This window comes from Pseudorca crassidens, chromosome 11, assembly GCF_039906515.1.
Source record: "Pseudorca crassidens isolate mPseCra1 chromosome 11, mPseCra1.hap1, whole genome shotgun sequence".
Classification (NCBI taxonomy): domain Eukaryota; kingdom Metazoa; phylum Chordata; class Mammalia; order Artiodactyla; family Delphinidae; genus Pseudorca; species Pseudorca crassidens.
The window spans coordinates 44,278,147-44,295,554 of NC_090306.1; the positions used below are offsets into that span (position 1 = coordinate 44,278,147).

The window sequence follows — 17,408 nt, forward strand, 5'->3', positions numbered from 1 at the left end:
TTTTACAGATAAGAAGACTGAGGCACAGGGAGGTTAAGTAAGTAGCAGAACTGAAATTCAAACCCAGTCAGTTTGGCTCCCCTCCCAGCCCCTTAATCATTATCTCCTCCCTACCAGTTTTCAGTAAGTATCACGTAGTGTCCACTTCAGGGACATTTATGTGGATTTAAATGCAGGGATGACATCTATTTATGATTATTGTGTCCAGATGCTGAGCTATATTTTTTTACATATGTTACTTAAGGATATACACAAAGTCATTTGTAATATGTAACACAAGTGGATTGTGTTGGTGTTAAATGATGTAGATAGATCTGCTGTGGTTACTGGACTCAGTCATGTTTCAGGAAGACCTGGAATGTGGTCTGTGATACAGACAACAGAAAGGTTTCTTTAGGTATTTGAGTGGCCCTTCCCTACACAGAGGTGGGTTGAAGGTGATAGAGAAAGTCTTTGGTTTGACCAGAGATGAGTGCCCAATGATACAGAGATTGAAAAGTCAGAGTCAGAATCGTTTCTTGATCTGGAAAGCCAAAGGAGCCATTGAGGAGGCATGGCTGGGGCCAGAGACATCCTTGATATCTTTGGATATGACATACTTATAAAGCAAATTTGGAGGGAAGGGAGAGGTTATCATAAAAGAGCAAAGGAAAATAATTCCCAATTCTAGATTATCATTCTTAAAATCAGTCATGTTACCTTGGAGAAAAACTGTCCAACTTTTAAAGCAGTCCATGGTTACTGTGACGTGTACTAAACTGTAAATAATGAACTTTAACTTGAAACCAGCATAACAACAAGTAAAGCTTCTTGAGTTGTCTTAAAGTGCTTTATATGAATTAACTTCCTAACAGTTCTGGGAGGGCAGGTATTATTACCACTTTAGAGATAAGGAAACAGACACAAAGAGGTTAAATAACATCAAGATGACATCACTGAGAAATGGCAGAGCTGGGATTTGAACACTGGCAGTCTGCTTCTTTAGCCTGTGTTTTCAGCTACTATGGTATATTACCCCTCTCTAATCGTCTAGTAAATACATCTGCCTGATGTAGTTTCCTTGCTTATATTGTCTATTGGTGCCCTCAACCCCAGCCCTCCTCTAGGAGTGACATATGTGAGCCGGTTGGTTAAATACGAGAAGCCTCAGCTTTAGCAAATCCCAGAAGCTAAGTGTGGCCATAGCAAAGCCACAGAAGACCGGTTGAAGAGCAATGATTTTCGAGTTCCAACATGTCTGATTTTTTTTTAATGTTACTGAAGTGTAGTTGATTTACAATGTTGTGTTTAATCTCTGCTGTACAGCGCAGTGACTCAGTTATACATATATATATATTCTTTTTCACATTCTTTTCCATTATGGTTTACCGGAGGATATTGAATATAGTTCCCTGTGCTATACAGTAGGATCTTGTTGTCAACATGTCTGATTGACATCGGGTTTTTTCTTTTCCTTGCAGATGATCTGCCCAGGAAAAGGTTACCTCAGCTGTACAAACCACCCACTCCTGAGATGCTGGCGTACCTTGATTTTAGTGTCTCCACAACTGGCATGCTTACGGGAGTGAAGGTAGAGTAGTCGGGATATATTTACTCTCTCACTGGATGCTGGTAAAGTGCCAGGGCTGCAAAAAATAGAGATGACCACTGCCCCAGGGACTTCAGATGGAGAGGCCAGCTGGTCGTACCAGAGACCAGTAGGCAGAGGATCAAGGGCCACTGCTATATTTAAATAAAAGCATTGGCTCTTCCGGAATAAGTTATCCCAAGGAATTTGTGTTATGAAGTGTTCTGAACCTAGCATAGAAGCCAACAGATAACACGAGTTAGTTCAAGCCAGTATGAAGTCATAGATTCGTATTTCATAAAACTCAGTATTGAGAAGTTAACAGATAGACTTACCCTTCAGTTAGACTTCGATTAGGCTTTTTGAAGCAATGAAAAATATACATCATTTTGAGGAGCTGGAGGGAATGTAAGCTTCTCAAAACTCTCGTTAGAGCTGCTTTTCTGCCTGTGGGATGCCAGTTCCATCCTGTTCCATGTTCCTTACCTTCCAGATGTCCCACTCTGCGGTCAATGCTCTCTGTAGAGCCATCAAGCTCCAGTGCGAGTTGTATTCCTCTCGGCAGATCGCCATCTGCCTTGACCCTTACTGTGGACTTGGCTTTGCACTCTGGTGTCTCTGCAGGTAGGCATGGAAGAGCAAAGAAACAGAATGCATGGGAATATCTTTGGGGCTGTGAGCATCTCATCCTTCCGTTTGCTCCCTTAATTTGGTAAAGTTTCAATAAAATGCTGATGCTTTCCAGAATTTGTGCATCTAATGTATCTTCGACGTTTGTCTGGTTTGTTTGTATTCCCTCTATTAGTTTTATGCCTCAGACAAAAGGGCAGTGATCATCCTCATTTTAGAAGCAGAGCCAAGTAGAAGGATGACACTTGGGTGAAATGTCATACTGTGTCAGCCAGAATGCACCCCCTAGGCTTGGCAGGAAGGAATGTAATGAGATGGGTGACAGCATGTGGCTGGAAAGTAGCACATTGGCCACATTGTTCCTTGTGGGATAGCAGATCCCAACTCCTACTCTCCTCCCAGAGGACCTCATCTCAGCCTGCATTTTCACCTCCTTGATGGGCATCTTCATGAATGCTTCACAGATGCCTCAATTCAACATCTTCCTTCTGTGTCCCCATTCTTCTTAGGATGGGCTCATCCACCTAGGTTAGGGGCCCACACTAGGAACTTGGGCTTTATCTTCAACTCTATATCTTTATGTCATACTTCCAATTAAATGTCAGATCCTTTGGCTCCATTATTCTTAAACCTATCTCTACATAAGAATCACCTAGGGGTCTATGAAAAAAAAAATTAATGGGGCTTCCCTAGACATACTAACCTAGATCTCCAGAGGTGGAAACCACAATTCCAGTATTTTTTTTTTTAATACAGGATTCCTGGGCTCCTAGTTATTCTGGTCTATATTCAAGGTTTAGGAAGTTGAGGATTCACGGCTGGAGATTGTACATACAATACAGGACTCTTTCCTTTTTACAATACAGGATTCCTTCCTTTTTATCCTGGGTGCACTGTCAGGGTTCAAGCTCTCATCCTCTCTCACCTGGATTATTGCAGCCTCTCCTAACTGTCTCTCAGCCTTCAGTGACTCGTGTCTCCAATACCCGCTCCGTGTAACTAGCTTTACCCCAACTTCAAGCTATAGTGACAGCCTGCTGGGTAAATTCTAAACTCCTTGATATAATAATAGATCAGTGATTTCACAGTTTGGCCCTGACCCTTCTGGCTTCAGTTCTCACAACTCCCCAGGCATTCTATGCTTTAGTATTTCACTCTGGAATCCTATTTCTGACAACCTCACACACACCATGTAATTTTATATTGCCGTGCCTTTGCATATGCTCTTACCTCTGCCTGGAATGCCCTCACCAGCTTCCCCATTTTTCCAGCCACTGTCAAATTCCTACTCATTCTTCAAGCCCGAGCTCAACTGCTGCCGACTCAGTGAAACACCTGCCGCCCCTTGTGTTCCCAGTTTGAATGACTTGCTCGTCATTCTGTGATCGTGATGGCCTTTATTCACATCTCAGTTACTGCCTTCCACAGTCTGCTTTATTCTGTAGTTATTGTATCTTGTGAGTTGCATAGGAACAAGGCTGATTCTTAGACCTTTATATCTAATATGACCCAACCCTGTCCTTCATGCTCAGTAAATATTTGCTGAATTGATGGTGTTCTAGGATGAATTGATAATGTCAGTTCTTGCCTTTTTTCATTGCAGTGTCTATTCAGGTCACCAGTCCATCTTAATTCCTCCTATGGAGTTGGAAAACAACCTTTTCCTCTGGCTCTCCACGGTCAACCAGTACAAAATAAGAGACACTTTCTGCTCCTATTCAGTGATGGAGCTCTGCACCAAGGGGCTTGGAAACCAAGTGGAGGTGCTGAAGGTAAGAAGCAGCTGTAACCAGGAGACAGTCCTGAGGGAAATGGGCCAGGCGAGATGATACCCCACCTTGGGCTGGCCAGACATATCTGCCTGCTTTTTTTCTAGGCAAACAGGTGTTTGTAAACCTCAGGAAGTTTATCTCTTTCAGTTTCTAATTTAATGCACTCTTTCAGAGTTTAATCTGATTCTTACATTGTGGAGAAGAAGGTAAAACTGGTGAGGAGGCTGAACAGAAATGACTTTATGTGAAGATGAACAGAAACTGTGACCTCCAAGAGGATTTTTCCCAATAGAATTTGCAGCCTGAGAATCTCAGAGATTGGCGACTGCCCCAGAGATAAGGTCGCTCATTCATGAGTGTACCCCACGATCATATGTCTAACTGGCATGTGAGAGTCAAAAAACACTGAATTTTCTTTAGTAGAGAAATGTGACCTTAAGAATGAAAAAAAGAGATAAGAGGTTAGATATCTATGTTGCTAAATTTGTTTTTCTCTCAGTCCCATCTCTGCATTTGAAATAGAGAGAAATGTAAGGTATAGAAATAAAGAGGGATTAAAAATATATTGCTGAAAACCTAAGATTTTTAGGTGAAAGAGGAAAGAAATAGAGAATGAGCATATTGACCTGTGGATAATGACTTTAGTGGAATTCCTTGGCATTTTCTGAAAAGGCATATGTTTTCTCTGGGTGTCTGAGGTGAGAAAACATAGTTCCTTGGCTTTTCCTGACCATAGAGATAGAGCAGTGGCCCTGCTTGTTCAGCACTTCTGTGATTCTGCTGACCTCGGCTCCTGTGCGTGGTGTCTTACAGACCAGGGGAATCAACCTCTCCTGCATCCGGACGTGTGTGGTGGTGGCTGAGGAGCGGCCCCGCATTACTCTCCAGCAGTCCTTCTCCAAGCTTTTCAAGGACATCGGTCTGTCCCCTCGGGCTGTCAGCACCACTTTTGGATCAAGAGTCAATGTAGCGATATGTTTGCAGGTGACTGTCATGAAATCTTGCTTGTGTGGGGGGCTCAGAGCCCAGGCTACCGCTTAGCTGCTGTAGGCCTCTGGGCTTTTTATTTGGACTTCACTGTACCTTATTTTGCCCATCTGTAGAATGAACATGGTAGCATCGTCCTTCACAGGGTCGTTCTGTAGAACCACTGAGTTTCTAGGTGCCAAGCACTTGGAGCTGTGCCCGGCAGTTGAGCTCTAATGTAAACGTTTACTCTAAGTAGTGGTTTTATGGTCCAAGACGATGAGTCGAGAAGATTTCTGAGTCCTATTTGAATTTTATTTATATGTTACCCTTTGTCTTCTGTCTCCTCCATCTTTTACGCCTTTTTTTTTTTTTTTTGCAAAAGAAGTACAAATAAGCCTGCATTCTTTTCTGCAGCCAGATGGCGATTTTGCCATGTTATCTTGGTGGGTAAATAACAGAAAAGAGGCTGAAATAACAGAAAAGAACTGAGTCTGATTTTATGTAGCTTGGAAGCTTGTAAGGCAAATACAGACATGGACAAGAGTGAGAGTCACAGAAGGTGGTGTAAATGGGTGGATACTTTCAGGTCCTCTGTGTCTGTGGTCGGATGACTTTGGAGCAGCATCATGACGCTTGAACTTTGGAGCCTGTTGTGGGCCCCTTGCTGCCAGCTTGGGCCAGTGCTGGTTTTGAGAGTCCCATGCATGCTGGTCTGTCTCATCCCTGCCTTGAGTCCAGGGGTGAGGACCCTCCTCAGCCTGGTAACCTTTCAGTGCTGCTTCGGCCCCCAGCCTACTCTACTCCCCTGGGGGAGGAAAGGAAAGAAAGATGAGAAGAAAGCAGGGCCAGGAGTCTCTTTCGTTATAGCCCTGCCTCATCGTTCAAAATAGAGTTTGGATTTTTCATGTATGTGACTAAATTATCTATTTCTTGATTTGAAAATGTAAAATATGGAAATACCATTCAGTTAATTTTAAATAAACAATACATTTATTTTTCTTTAGGGAACCTCAGGGCCTGATCCAACTACTGTGTATGTAGATCTGAAATCATTAAGACATGACAGGTACAGTAGATTGGTTATGCTTACTTTCTGTTAGCGTTCCTAAGCATGAAAAGTTCTGAGCCTTGAGAAAGTCAGCTCTCCCCACTCCTTCCTTCTGTTGGTGTCTTCTGGGGGGATGGGAGAAGGGAAGAAATTCATTTTCATTATTAATACCTAATAAGGTTTTCATTTATAAGAAGAAAGCTTTAATTCTCACAGTTGCTGCACTGTTCTTTAATATTAAAATGTAACACTGGTATTTTGTAACATTTGACATAAATTACACTAAAATGGATAGACTCTTTGCTCTGGAAGTTTAAAAATAACTGAGACAGACAGAATAAATGAGGCAGAGTAGGGTTTTTGAAACAACACTTTATCTGAGCCCCAGGAATAAAAGCCTTCCTCCTCAGCAGCTCACAGGTGAATCGTAGCTATACGCCAAGGGGAGCTCCTGGCGGAGGGCTCTGGGACCTTTTCCTGAGTCCCACTGACTTGGGCTGTGTTCACAGTGTGGCCCGTGGCAGTGACCCAGGCTGCACAGGCAGAGCGTCTCTGGTGCTGTGATTTTCAGCCTGGGGAGAGTTTGTCCTCCAAAGGACATTTGACAGTGTCTGGAGACATGTATGGTCACAACTAGGGGATGCTACTGACATCTAGTGGGTAGAGGCCTGGGATGTTGCTAAACATACTACAGTGCACAGGATAGTGTCTCACAAAGAATTATAACAAAATATCTGACTCAAAATGTCAGTAATGCTGAGTTTGAGAAACTGCTCTGATGTGAGGAGAGATAGATTAGAGGTTTGGGGAGGCAGTGTAAATAGCTGTGGTAGATGCAGTGCAGTCATTTTTTTTTTTTAAGGCTCTTATGTTGTAAATATTGTTTTTCTGCAGGGTTCGTCTTGTGGAACGGGGTGCCCCCCAGAGTTTGCTCCTCTCAGAGTCTGGAAAGGTAATTTGTTCTGTTAACCATTGGGAAGGTGGTCTGTGTGTAGAAGTAGTTAGTTTTTGTTTTCTGTGGGGTGTTTTTTTGTTTGTTTGTTTGTTTGTTTGGCTGTGTTGGGTTTTCGTTGCTGCACGCAGGCTTTTTCTAGTTGTGGCGAGCGGGGGCTACTCTTCATTCCATTGTGTGGGCTTCAGTAATTCTGGCATGGGCTCTAGAGTGCAGGCTCAGTAGTTGTGGTGCATGGGCTTAGTTGCCCTGAGGCATGGCACATGGGATCTTCCCGGACCAGGGCTCAAACCCGTGTCCCCTACATTGGCAGGTGGATTCTTAACCACTGCGCCACCAGGGAAGTTCCCCCGGTTTATTTTTTATTTATTTTTTATTTTTTTTTGCGGTACGCGGGCCTCTCACTGTTGTGGCCTCTCCCGTTGCGGAGCACAGGCTCCGGACGCCCAGGCCCGGCGGCCGTGGCTCACGGGCCCAGCCGCTCCGCGGCATGTGGAATCTTCCCGGACCGGGGCACGAACCTGTGTCCCCTGCATCGGCAGGCGGACTCAACCACTGCGCCACCAGGGAAGCCCCCCGGTTTATTTTTGAGGTTGAATCTTGTTATATCTCTGTCTCCACTGAGCACGATCCCGTGAGCACCGTCTCCACTCCTGGCTTTGTATACTCCCTCACCTCACTAAAGAGATGGGGGCGGGGAACTGCATTTCCTAGAGGTCATTAGATTTAATTGAACCCCGTCTTTGTGTTTTTTCTTTGATTCTTAGATTTTACCTGGAGTGAAAGTAGTTATTGTTAATCCAGAGACCAAAGGCCCTGTTGGAGACTCTCACCTGGGAGAGGTATGTATAATATTCCCCTTTACTCTGAAGAGTCAGCAGTGAAAGACTTTAGGGTTCATATTTTAGAAGTCAGGAAACTGTGGATATAGCTTTTCCCTCATGGTGAATTTTTGAAAGTTTTCATCTTTCTCTGTGAGGCTCAAAACTGACATGGACAGAGGGGAAATTGAGACCAAGATGGAGTGAAGATTTAGGCACCGAAACTAGAACTAGTCCCAGATTGGTCCACTGACATACCCTTAACTGAAAAGGAAAATGGGCAAATCCCACCTGTTCCCACCTATTAAGGAGTGGAACTAAAAGGAGCCACAAATTTTAAATTTTTAAAATTTATACAAATTTTATATTTTATTCCAAAATGTATCCATTTTTGTATTAGTATAAAAATATTTGAGACTTAATTTTTCTTCCCCCAAATCCCTGAGAGACACTGATATCTCATCTCATAGCTCACTGGGAGCAATGTTGTGGGTGCACGAGGCAGATGACCCGGGCTCTGCCAGTTACCAGCTTCTTGTGATTGGGCAAGTTACTTAACGTCTCTGTCCTCAGTTTCCTCAACCATAAGTAATAATGGCACCCACCTAGTAGGATTGTGTGACAGTTAAATGCATTAATACCTGTATCTGTCATATATTTGGAACAGTGCCTGTCACACAGTGAATACTAGTTTTGTTACCATCGTCGGCTGTTGCTGTGTTTACATTGTAAATTCAAATAGCCTGTAGTATTTTCCCGCGGTCTTCGTAACTTAGTTTCAGAGCATAGAAATGATCCCTTGATGCATTTGTGAGACTCTGAAAGAGGCTGAGAAATGAGCCAGGGAGGGCTTCCCTGGTGGCTCAGTGGTTAAGAATCCGCCTGCCAATGTAGGGAACATGGGTTCAAGCCCTGGTCCGGGAAGATCCCACATGCCGCGGAGCAACTACGCCCATATGCCACAACTACTGAGCCTGTGCTCTAGAGCCCGTGAGCCACAACTGCTGAGCCCACGTGCCACAACTACTGAAGCACGTGCACCTAGAGCCCATGCTCCTCAACAAGAAAAGCCACAGCAATGAGAAACCTGTGCACCGCAACGAAGAGTAGCACCTGCTCGCTGCAACTAGAGAAAGCCCGTGCGTGGCAACGAAGACCCAACGCAGCCAAGGATAAATAAATAAATAAATTTATTTTTTAAAACAAGAAAGAAAGAAAGAAAGAAATGAGCCAGGGAGGCAATGTAGCCTCAAGGTTAAGAGCACGGCCTCTGTGGCCACCCAGGCTTGGGTGTAGGTTTCCTTGTTTCTGCATCTTAGGCAAGTTACTTAACTCCTTTTTTTTTTCATCTGTAAAATGGGAATAACAGTAGTACAAACTGTATTGTCATGTCATATATGTCAGGATTGATGGAGGTAAGGCATATAATACTGTTCAGCACATGGTAAACACTTGATAAGTGACAGCTGCCTTTATTGTTGCAGCTGTGTTGTTACTATAAAAATGAGGTTAAAAAACCAAAATAGGGACTTCCCTGGTGGTCCAGTGGGTAAGACTCCGTGCTCCCTATGCAGGGGGCCCAGGTTCGATCCCTCGTCAGGGATCCCACATGCTGTAACTAAGATCCCATCCCAACTAAGAGTCCGCATGCCGCCACTAAAAGATCCCACAACTAAGACCCAGTGCAGCCAAAATTAATTAAATTAAGCCAAAATCATCTGTCCCAGAGAACTGAATTGATTCTGGCGAAATGTGACCAGTGCTTTTTCTTGTTGTAGATTTGGGTGAACAGTCCCCATACAGCCAGTGGCTATTACACCATCTATGACAGTGAGACTCTTCAAGCTGACCATTTCAACACCCGCCTCAGCTTTGGGGATCCTGCTCAGACCCTGTGGGCTCGAACAGGATACCTGGGTTTTGTCCGCCGGACCGAGCTCACAGCAGCCACCGGAGGTATCTTCAGCAGTTCCTCACCCCCGTCCTGCTGCGCTTTGCAGCCCCTAGCACGGGCTGGCCTTCCGCAGCCTGCCTTTGGATGTGGAGTGTGTGTGTTGAATTATTCCCTTCTCCGACTCTTGAACCCATACACGAACTTGTATTCATTTGAAGTAAGACTTTGCCCTCAAAGAGGACCCAGGGAATAAGCACTGGGGCCCCGTGTCAGCATCCCTGACCTGTGGGTTGGCTCGGCCAGGCAGTCATAGAGATGTGCCTGGTGATGGGTAGATGCCTCTGGCAGGACTCGGCCCTCAGCAAGCTCCTGGGACAGGTATTCCACCTTTAGTCCCTTGCTCCTAAGCCTTGCGAGCGGGAGGCAGTGCAGAGGAGCCAACCTGCCGAAGCACTCTGTCCCTTCAGCGGCTCACGTTGGACACGAGCCTGCTTGGCAGGGCTCTCGTGTAAGCAGCCCTCAGCCATCCTCTGCCCACTGGGCAGCCACAGTGAAGCCGTGACTTCAACCTTCCTGACGGCATGAATGGCCATTTTAAAATACCCAGCACCAATTGCATCATCCACACCCAGAACTGACACAGATCACTCACTGGACTTGAGCAGCTGGAACTGAGCCAAGTCACTTCTCCTTCACCCCTTGCATGTGTTCCCCACTGACCAGCTCCAGAGTGTCTCCATATTTCACAGGGAAGTAGAATAACATACTGGTGGTGAGGGAAGCATGCCTAGCCAGGTGCCTTGGTTTGGAAGCCTACCTCTGTCATTTGCTGTATGACCTTGAGCACTCACTCAACCTCTCAGTTTCCTACCTGGAAAATGGGAGTGATAACGTTTCCTGCCTTGTGGAAATGATGTGAGATTAAATGACATAATGCCTTCAGGTGCCTGGGACAGTGACTGGCACCCAGAAAACACTCGAGAGTCATTAGCTACTCTTGCCGTTGTTTTTGTTACTACAGTCTTCAGCTCTTGTATGATGGGACTCTGCTGGCCTTCCTCATCCTTCTCTCTCCAACAGCTCCTAGCAGTTTGTTTTGCTAAATTTTTCAGAAATCTTCCTTTTCCTGAAAATACAACATTCTGTAGACCTAGCTAAATCATCTCTCTTCTTCTTTTCAGTATCTATATAGACATAAACCATGTAGCCTTGTGTATGCAGTGTGTGCATAAAATCTTTAAAAAAAGATTTCTGCAACGTCCTGCTGGATTACAAGCCTATTAATAACCAGGACTAGAGTCTCTGTGGAGTCCTTGAAGATGTCTAGGAACAATGACATATGTTCACTTCTTTTCCATCTCAAATCCTCTCCCCTCCTCCCCTCCCCAGCCATCATCTGGCTAATTCCTATTTATCCTTAAAAGCTCAGCATGGCTTCAGCTTTTCCCTTTCTGAACCCTTGAGCTGAGCTCGGGGAGGGGGGGCCCTAGTGCACACTCGGGTCGCTGGGCTGACCTCATCCCACCTGATGTCCATCCATAGGACATCTGTTGTGTGTGTGTTTCCCCCACTAGACAGTAAGTATCTTCAGAGCAGGAATCATGTTATATCATCTTTGTCTCCGCAGCACTAGGCACAATTCCTGGCACGTGGTAATAATAATAATGACGATAGCTAATGTTTTCAGCACTTACAGTGTACCAGGCATCATATTAACTCCCTTAAGTGAATTGAATCCTCACAGCAGCCATTTATTATTACCCCTGTCTCACAGAGGGGAAGCAGGACTCAGAGACTTAAGTTAATTCTCCACGTTACGGAGCTGGTGAGCGGTGGCGCCAGGTGACGTGGCAGGCAGTCTGGACCCTGTGCTCTTAACTCCAACGATGTAGTACACTCAGTGCGTCTGATGAACCAGGTTCCTCTTTCTCTCCCCATCAGAGCGTCACGATGCCTTGTACGTGGTGGGAGCTCTGGACGAGACACTGGAACTGCGAGGCCTGCGGTACCACCCCATCGACATCGAGACCTCGGTGTCTCGGATCCACAGGAGCATGGCCGAATGGTAAATCCCCTGCACAGCATAGGTTCCCCCGCAGCTGCGGTACCAGTTAAAGTTGCTCTGTAGTCAGCTGTCTGTAGCAGACCACCTACGGCTGTGGAACTCCAGGGGAGCCAGAAAATAAACGGACTGATCCTTGTCTGGCAGTGTGCCGTCTGCTAAGACAGGCTCCGTGGACTCGTGGTGGGGCTGGGTCCTTTTTAATGGTAGGCGCTTACCGTTGGAAGGGACCTAACTGATCATCCGCCTCTAGAAAGTTGGTAGAGGGTGGTGGGAAGAACCATGACTTTCAGGTCAAAAGACCCAGCTGGAAGGCCCAGCGCTGCCAGCGTTCCCAAGGAAAGAGGCTGCTTTCCTCATCTGAAAATGCCTCCTCTGCTCCTTCCTGATTATCAGGAGGATCCAGTGAGAATGTGCTTTGTAAGCTATCAAATGGTAAGCAGATGAAAAGGACTGTTATTATTATCTGGTCCAGGTTCCCTCTTAGTGCGGGAATTCCCCCTACAGTACCCCTGACAAAGGATCATCCGACCTCAATGTTGACTAAAAATTTCTTAAAATTAGAACTCTGTAGTTTTTACCTATTTGCTTTCATCGTGGATTCTTAACAGTACAGAATCCATCCAGTTTCTTTTTATACATGTTTAAGTCAGTGTGTCCTTCTCAGGTTTTTTTTTTTTTTCATGCAAAGTAGCCACAGTTCTTTTAATGGTTTGTTCATGCTTTCCAGATGCTTCTTTGTCTTGCTTTTGTCAGAGTCTCTCCTCTGAACAGACCTGAACAATGCCCATGAGGTGTAAGAACAACGCAGAGAAGTTGGGCGCCATGGTTACCCCCTAATTTTAACCATTTGACTTTTGATGCTACCAGATATTGTGTACATTTTTCTTAAGGACTGAATCTGTTTTTCAAAGCAGTTCAACACTGCAAAACACAAGTCAGGTCATACCTTCTAACCCAGCAAACCCCACTGAATGTAAGGCAACTTTCTACCTTATAGCACAATAGGAGAGAGCGTGTATGGGGCACTGAGTTCAGATGAGGCCAGGCCAACTCCCTTCCCGTTTGGTATTATAATATAGATAATAATCTTAGTCAAAGCTCTTATGTTGCAAATATCAAGAATTCTCTTCAAAACAACTTAAGCAAAAGAGAGTTCATGGACAGAATACCTGGTTATCTCAGAGGTTCCTAGAAGTCTCTGACCAGCTCTGGATCTCAAGAAAGGTAGAAACAAGGAATGGGAAGGCCATCAGGAACCACCGTCTTCTCACTTTCTAGAGCCATGTGGGCATCCACTTCATTCTTTCTCTCCTCCCTGAAGAGCCATTCTCTGTACTTCTCTGCACACCTGCTACCCCAGAACGTTCAGTCCACGTGTCCTCAGTTCAGGTGACCAGCTAACAACTTTCATTCCCACTTCCAAACTCCCAAGAGATTTTAAATGGCTCAGCTAATCAGCTGTGATCATAGGGGCAAGGTCATGTATTAAAGACGTGGCTGAGAGCCTTCTGGTTGGATCCAAGCAAGAAGGCAGTTCTCAGGGAAAATGGGGATAAGTCTTGGGCAGACACTGTAAGAGATGACATGTTAACTGAATGTCATTGAAATTTCAGTGCCGTGTTCACGTGGACCAACTTGCTCGTGGTGGTTGTGGAACTGTGTGGCTCTGAACAGGAGGCCCTAGATCTGGTTCCTTTAGTGACAAATGTCGTCCTGGAGGAGCATTACCTCATCGTGGGCGTCGTAGTTGTGGTGGACCCAGGCGTTATCCCCATCAACTCCAGAGGAGAGAAGCAGAGGATGCACCTCCGTGACAGCTTCCTCGCTGACCAGCTGGACCCCATCTATGTGGCGTATAACATGTAACCAGCCTTGTGGGGACTGCAGGGGCCATCCTGCAAAACCACAGGACCAAAGACCCGTGACTAGGAGGAAGCTTTCATATGGTGTGAAATAAGCTGAGATGGCTACATTATATCCTTCATCTCATCCTGTGGGATTCTGCAATCACGTGACACACAGGAAAGGGGAATTCTGTGGTAGCAAATGAAAAAAATATTAACAGTCTGTTGGTCATGAGCTTTGACGTAGTGTGAGCAGCACGTTACTAAAGCAATTACATCCATGTTGCATTTTTTTCATCTGTTGTATATAGTTGTATTTTTATCTAATGCTGTTTTAGAATTTTGTAAGGGAGTTTAATGAATTCATGTGATGGGGTAGTCTGAGTTACACAGTTCCCCGCTCTGTACTGTATTTTGCCATTTTACCATAGTTAGACCTTCTGTGGGTTTTGTTAACACAGAACTACTTGGCTTACTTTCAGTTGACCCATAGCAAATCAGATAACCCACTGAATATGAGAATTACTTTATATATAGAAAATTCTTGATGGTAAAACATTTTGACCAGTGTTTTAAACATGTAAATAAGAATACACATAATTCAGCTAAAAATTGAAGAATTGGCTTGTATAGTTGTAACAACTAAAGTAGAAACATTTCTACTTTGAGAGAATCTCAGTATTCTCTGGATGCAGTGTAATTGAATAGGTGACTAAAAAGTGCAAATTGTTCGCAGGTTTTGCTGCACATTGTACTGTGTCTCTGTTGGCTGGTGTATTTTATAAACTGAAGCTGCCTATGTTTGTTTTTTAAGCTTGCATTCCCAGAATCAGCTTAAGCTTTTAAGAATTCAGCCTGTTTCTACAAACTGAATAATCTCAGCTGAAAAATCAACATGTTAGGAAAAGCTAAGATTCATTAGATCCCACCCAGTTCTAAGGAACCGGAATAACTCACTCCGGCCCCCAGTGTTGAAACCGTCTTTCACGTTTAGAATGACTGCATAAGAATTTAGAATTTCCTCTTTTCGAGGCCCATTGTATACTGTGTCAGCAGTTATACATCTAGCTTTTCTTTTCTGAGGACTGAAGAGCATCCTCTGTTCTTCCAGTTCACGAGGGCGGGGATTTTAAGAACAAGAGCAATAGGCTGGGAAGGCAGTGGGATCGATAGTCATGCGAAGGCATAAGGCCTCGTAACTGCATGTCTCAGAACTGACCGATTTGGGTTGCCAAAGTAGCCAGGCTTATGCTGAAATAGGGGAAGTCTGATGTATGCAAGAAACTCTTTTGAAATAACTGTGGTGCCCAGGCCAAGCGGACAGAGCCTGGGACTGAGTTTGGCCTCTGGCTCGGTTTCCTTTCTTTGGTCTGATACTTCACATATTTGAATATAGTTGAATTTTATTATTTTTTTCTTACAGAAATATTTTTTAAAATTAAAAAAAAAAAACTCAAAGTGAACAGAGTTAACTTGTTAAATCAGAATGGTTCTCTTTGACCCACTCTGGTCTATTGTGTAAATATTTATTTAGACTATTTTAATAATACACATTATTTACCCCACTGTAACATCATGTAAACTAAATATGTTTTTAAACAATTTTTTAGACTTGTAATTACCCTGAAAATAAGGTTTATAATGCAAAGACCAGACCCTTCGCCACGGCAGCACTCCTGGGGTGGCTGCCCTTACACAGTCTCATGACTCAAAGCCACTTTATTGCCTCCCTTTTACATAACCCTCTTTTCCTCCCAACTCGTTCTCCGCAGAGGGAAGACCTCAAGACATTTTCCAGTTCCAGATCTCTTTTTCAACATTTTGGATGACGTTAACTTACACATGATGGGAGAGGTTCTAGGATGTACAGGAAAAAAGCACTTGCATTGGGGTAAGAAATCCAGTGACTAGCAGAGAAAACAGCCTGCTTATTTGGAAAGTAATTTTCTTAAGACAGTTTTTAATGATTCACTAATCAAAGCAAGGGACCCTGAGGATCTTCTATCTCCGTAATCCACAAGTTCTAAGAAAAAGGTATAAGGCAGAGTCTATCCTATGGGTTGCTTTCATAATTCTCATTACACAAGTTAGGGTGTCTGCTAGAAATATACTGTGAGCCACATCTGTCATTTTAAAATTTCTAGTAACCACATTTTAAAAAGTAAAAAGAAACAGGTGAAATTGATTTTAATATATTATTTAGCACAATATATGAAAAATACTTCAACATGGGATCAATATAAAAAATTATTGAGATATTTTACTTTCTTTTTTTCATATTATATCTTTGAAATCCAGTGTGTATTAAGCACATCTCAATTCGGACTAGCCATATTTCAAGTTTTCAGTAGCCACACATGGCTGTTGGCTACCATACTGGACTGTGCAGATTATACTCATTCCTTCAAATAAAATATTCCGTTAATCTCATGGTATGGCCAACTCCCAGTTATTTAGGGGCTGATTATCTAGTTTTGAAGTTCCTCAGGCCTCTGATTTATTGTTATTTTTTTTGCTTTCTGCCTTGTGGCTGCTTTATTTATCTTTTGCCTATCCCCCAAAGCCAGAATAAGCTGGTGGAGGAAAGAAAACTAAGATGCTAAGGTGTGTCTTTCGGGAACTTCACCAGTAACTCTGGTAAAGTATCCTCTGGAAGGGGAAGAGAGTCAGTCATTAGTTTAGAGGTGTTTGTGGGATCATCTACAGATCTGATGCCTAGTCTGTTGCAGACTTGGTAAGAAAACTTTCTCTTGGTGACACAACGCTCTTAGTCTTTCCACACTAAGTAGAACCTTTGTGGTAGAACTGACTCTTAAGAGAGGCCCCAAAGGCCATTATTAATAGAAACAGCCTGGCCAAAACTTGGGAACATATTGTGTCTGGGTTTTTATGCCTGTGGGGAGTGGGGGTGGGGGCGGGGGGACTAAAGAATAGCAAGCCCTCATTTCAGATAAGAGAAACCTATTCATCTGAAAGTTTTTGAAACTCTTTCTGCCTCTCAGCAGAAGTAACAAGGTAGATCAGGAAGGGGCTTCCTCAGAACAAATGCCATCTCCTGCATCAGTGAGACCTTGGGAATGACCAGCATGCTAATGGGCATCAGTGAATCCACACTCTTTATTTCCTTCCTGCCTCATAAAGGGCCCCTGCTTTCCCCGTACCAGGTCCTCCTGAAGTTGTGCTGCCTCAGGGTGTTTAGGGACCATTGCCTGTCTATTGGTCATAGGAGTGTCTCCTTAACTTTAGTCCCTGGGCAATGCTTGCTTAATGCTTTTGTTGAATCAACAAAGGGCCCGAGGCCTTAGGCTTTTTTGTTAAGGTCTGTGCCCCAGGCATGGTGCTCAATATCTTGGCCAAATAAATTACTTTCCTTGAATATCCAGGAATCTTTAGACTGAAGCAATGAGGAGTTATCACCTCACCCTCAAACTACAACATGATCTATGCCTTAGAGTTGTTTTTGTTGTCTGCTTTCGTGTAAAAACAAGAGTATTTGGAGCAAGCTGCAGTACTCCAAATACAAAATAGGCCTTTTCTTTATCATTCATTCAACATTTCTCGTTTAGGTCTATGTAGATGGGCCATGTTATTTGTCCAGAGGAAGAGAGTGTAAAGATATAAGAATAATTTTTTAGTCCTAAATGCTGTTTTGTTTATTTTTTGTCAAGATATTTACCAGTGTCAGATTCAAACTATAGTACTGTGTAATTATGTATAAAGTTTTTTTTTATTTATTTGAAATTAGACTAGATATACATTTTTAAATTTAACATCTGGCTGGACAGTGTTCTATTAACTCATTGAATGTGTTTCCTTTGTCTTGTGTTAATAAATATTGATGCCTGA

The 17,408-nt window shown here is 43.8% G+C and overlaps 1 protein-coding gene across 4 annotated transcripts in view; it reads left to right on the top strand.

Annotated features, from left to right (window-relative positions):
* Positions 1 to 17,408, top strand: part of DIP2B (disco interacting protein 2 homolog B) — a 236,019-nt gene extending 218,611 nt beyond the window's left edge. For all 4 annotated transcript variants that reach the window (XM_067696517.1, XM_067696520.1, XM_067696521.1 and 1 more), the window contains 10 exons: positions 1,461 to 1,570; positions 2,061 to 2,191; positions 3,801 to 3,969; positions 4,783 to 4,953; positions 5,943 to 6,004; positions 6,881 to 6,938; positions 7,706 to 7,780; positions 9,538 to 9,715; positions 11,595 to 11,718; positions 13,332 to 17,408. In XM_067696517.1, coding sequence (XP_067552618.1) covers positions 1,461 to 1,570; positions 2,061 to 2,191; positions 3,801 to 3,969; positions 4,783 to 4,953; positions 5,943 to 6,004; positions 6,881 to 6,938; positions 7,706 to 7,780; positions 9,538 to 9,715; positions 11,595 to 11,718; positions 13,332 to 13,584 — 1,331 coding nt within the window. In that variant the 3' untranslated portion in view covers positions 13,585 to 17,408. The remainder of the gene's footprint in view (positions 1 to 1,460; positions 1,571 to 2,060; positions 2,192 to 3,800; positions 3,970 to 4,782; positions 4,954 to 5,942; positions 6,005 to 6,880; positions 6,939 to 7,705; positions 7,781 to 9,537; positions 9,716 to 11,594; positions 11,719 to 13,331) is intronic.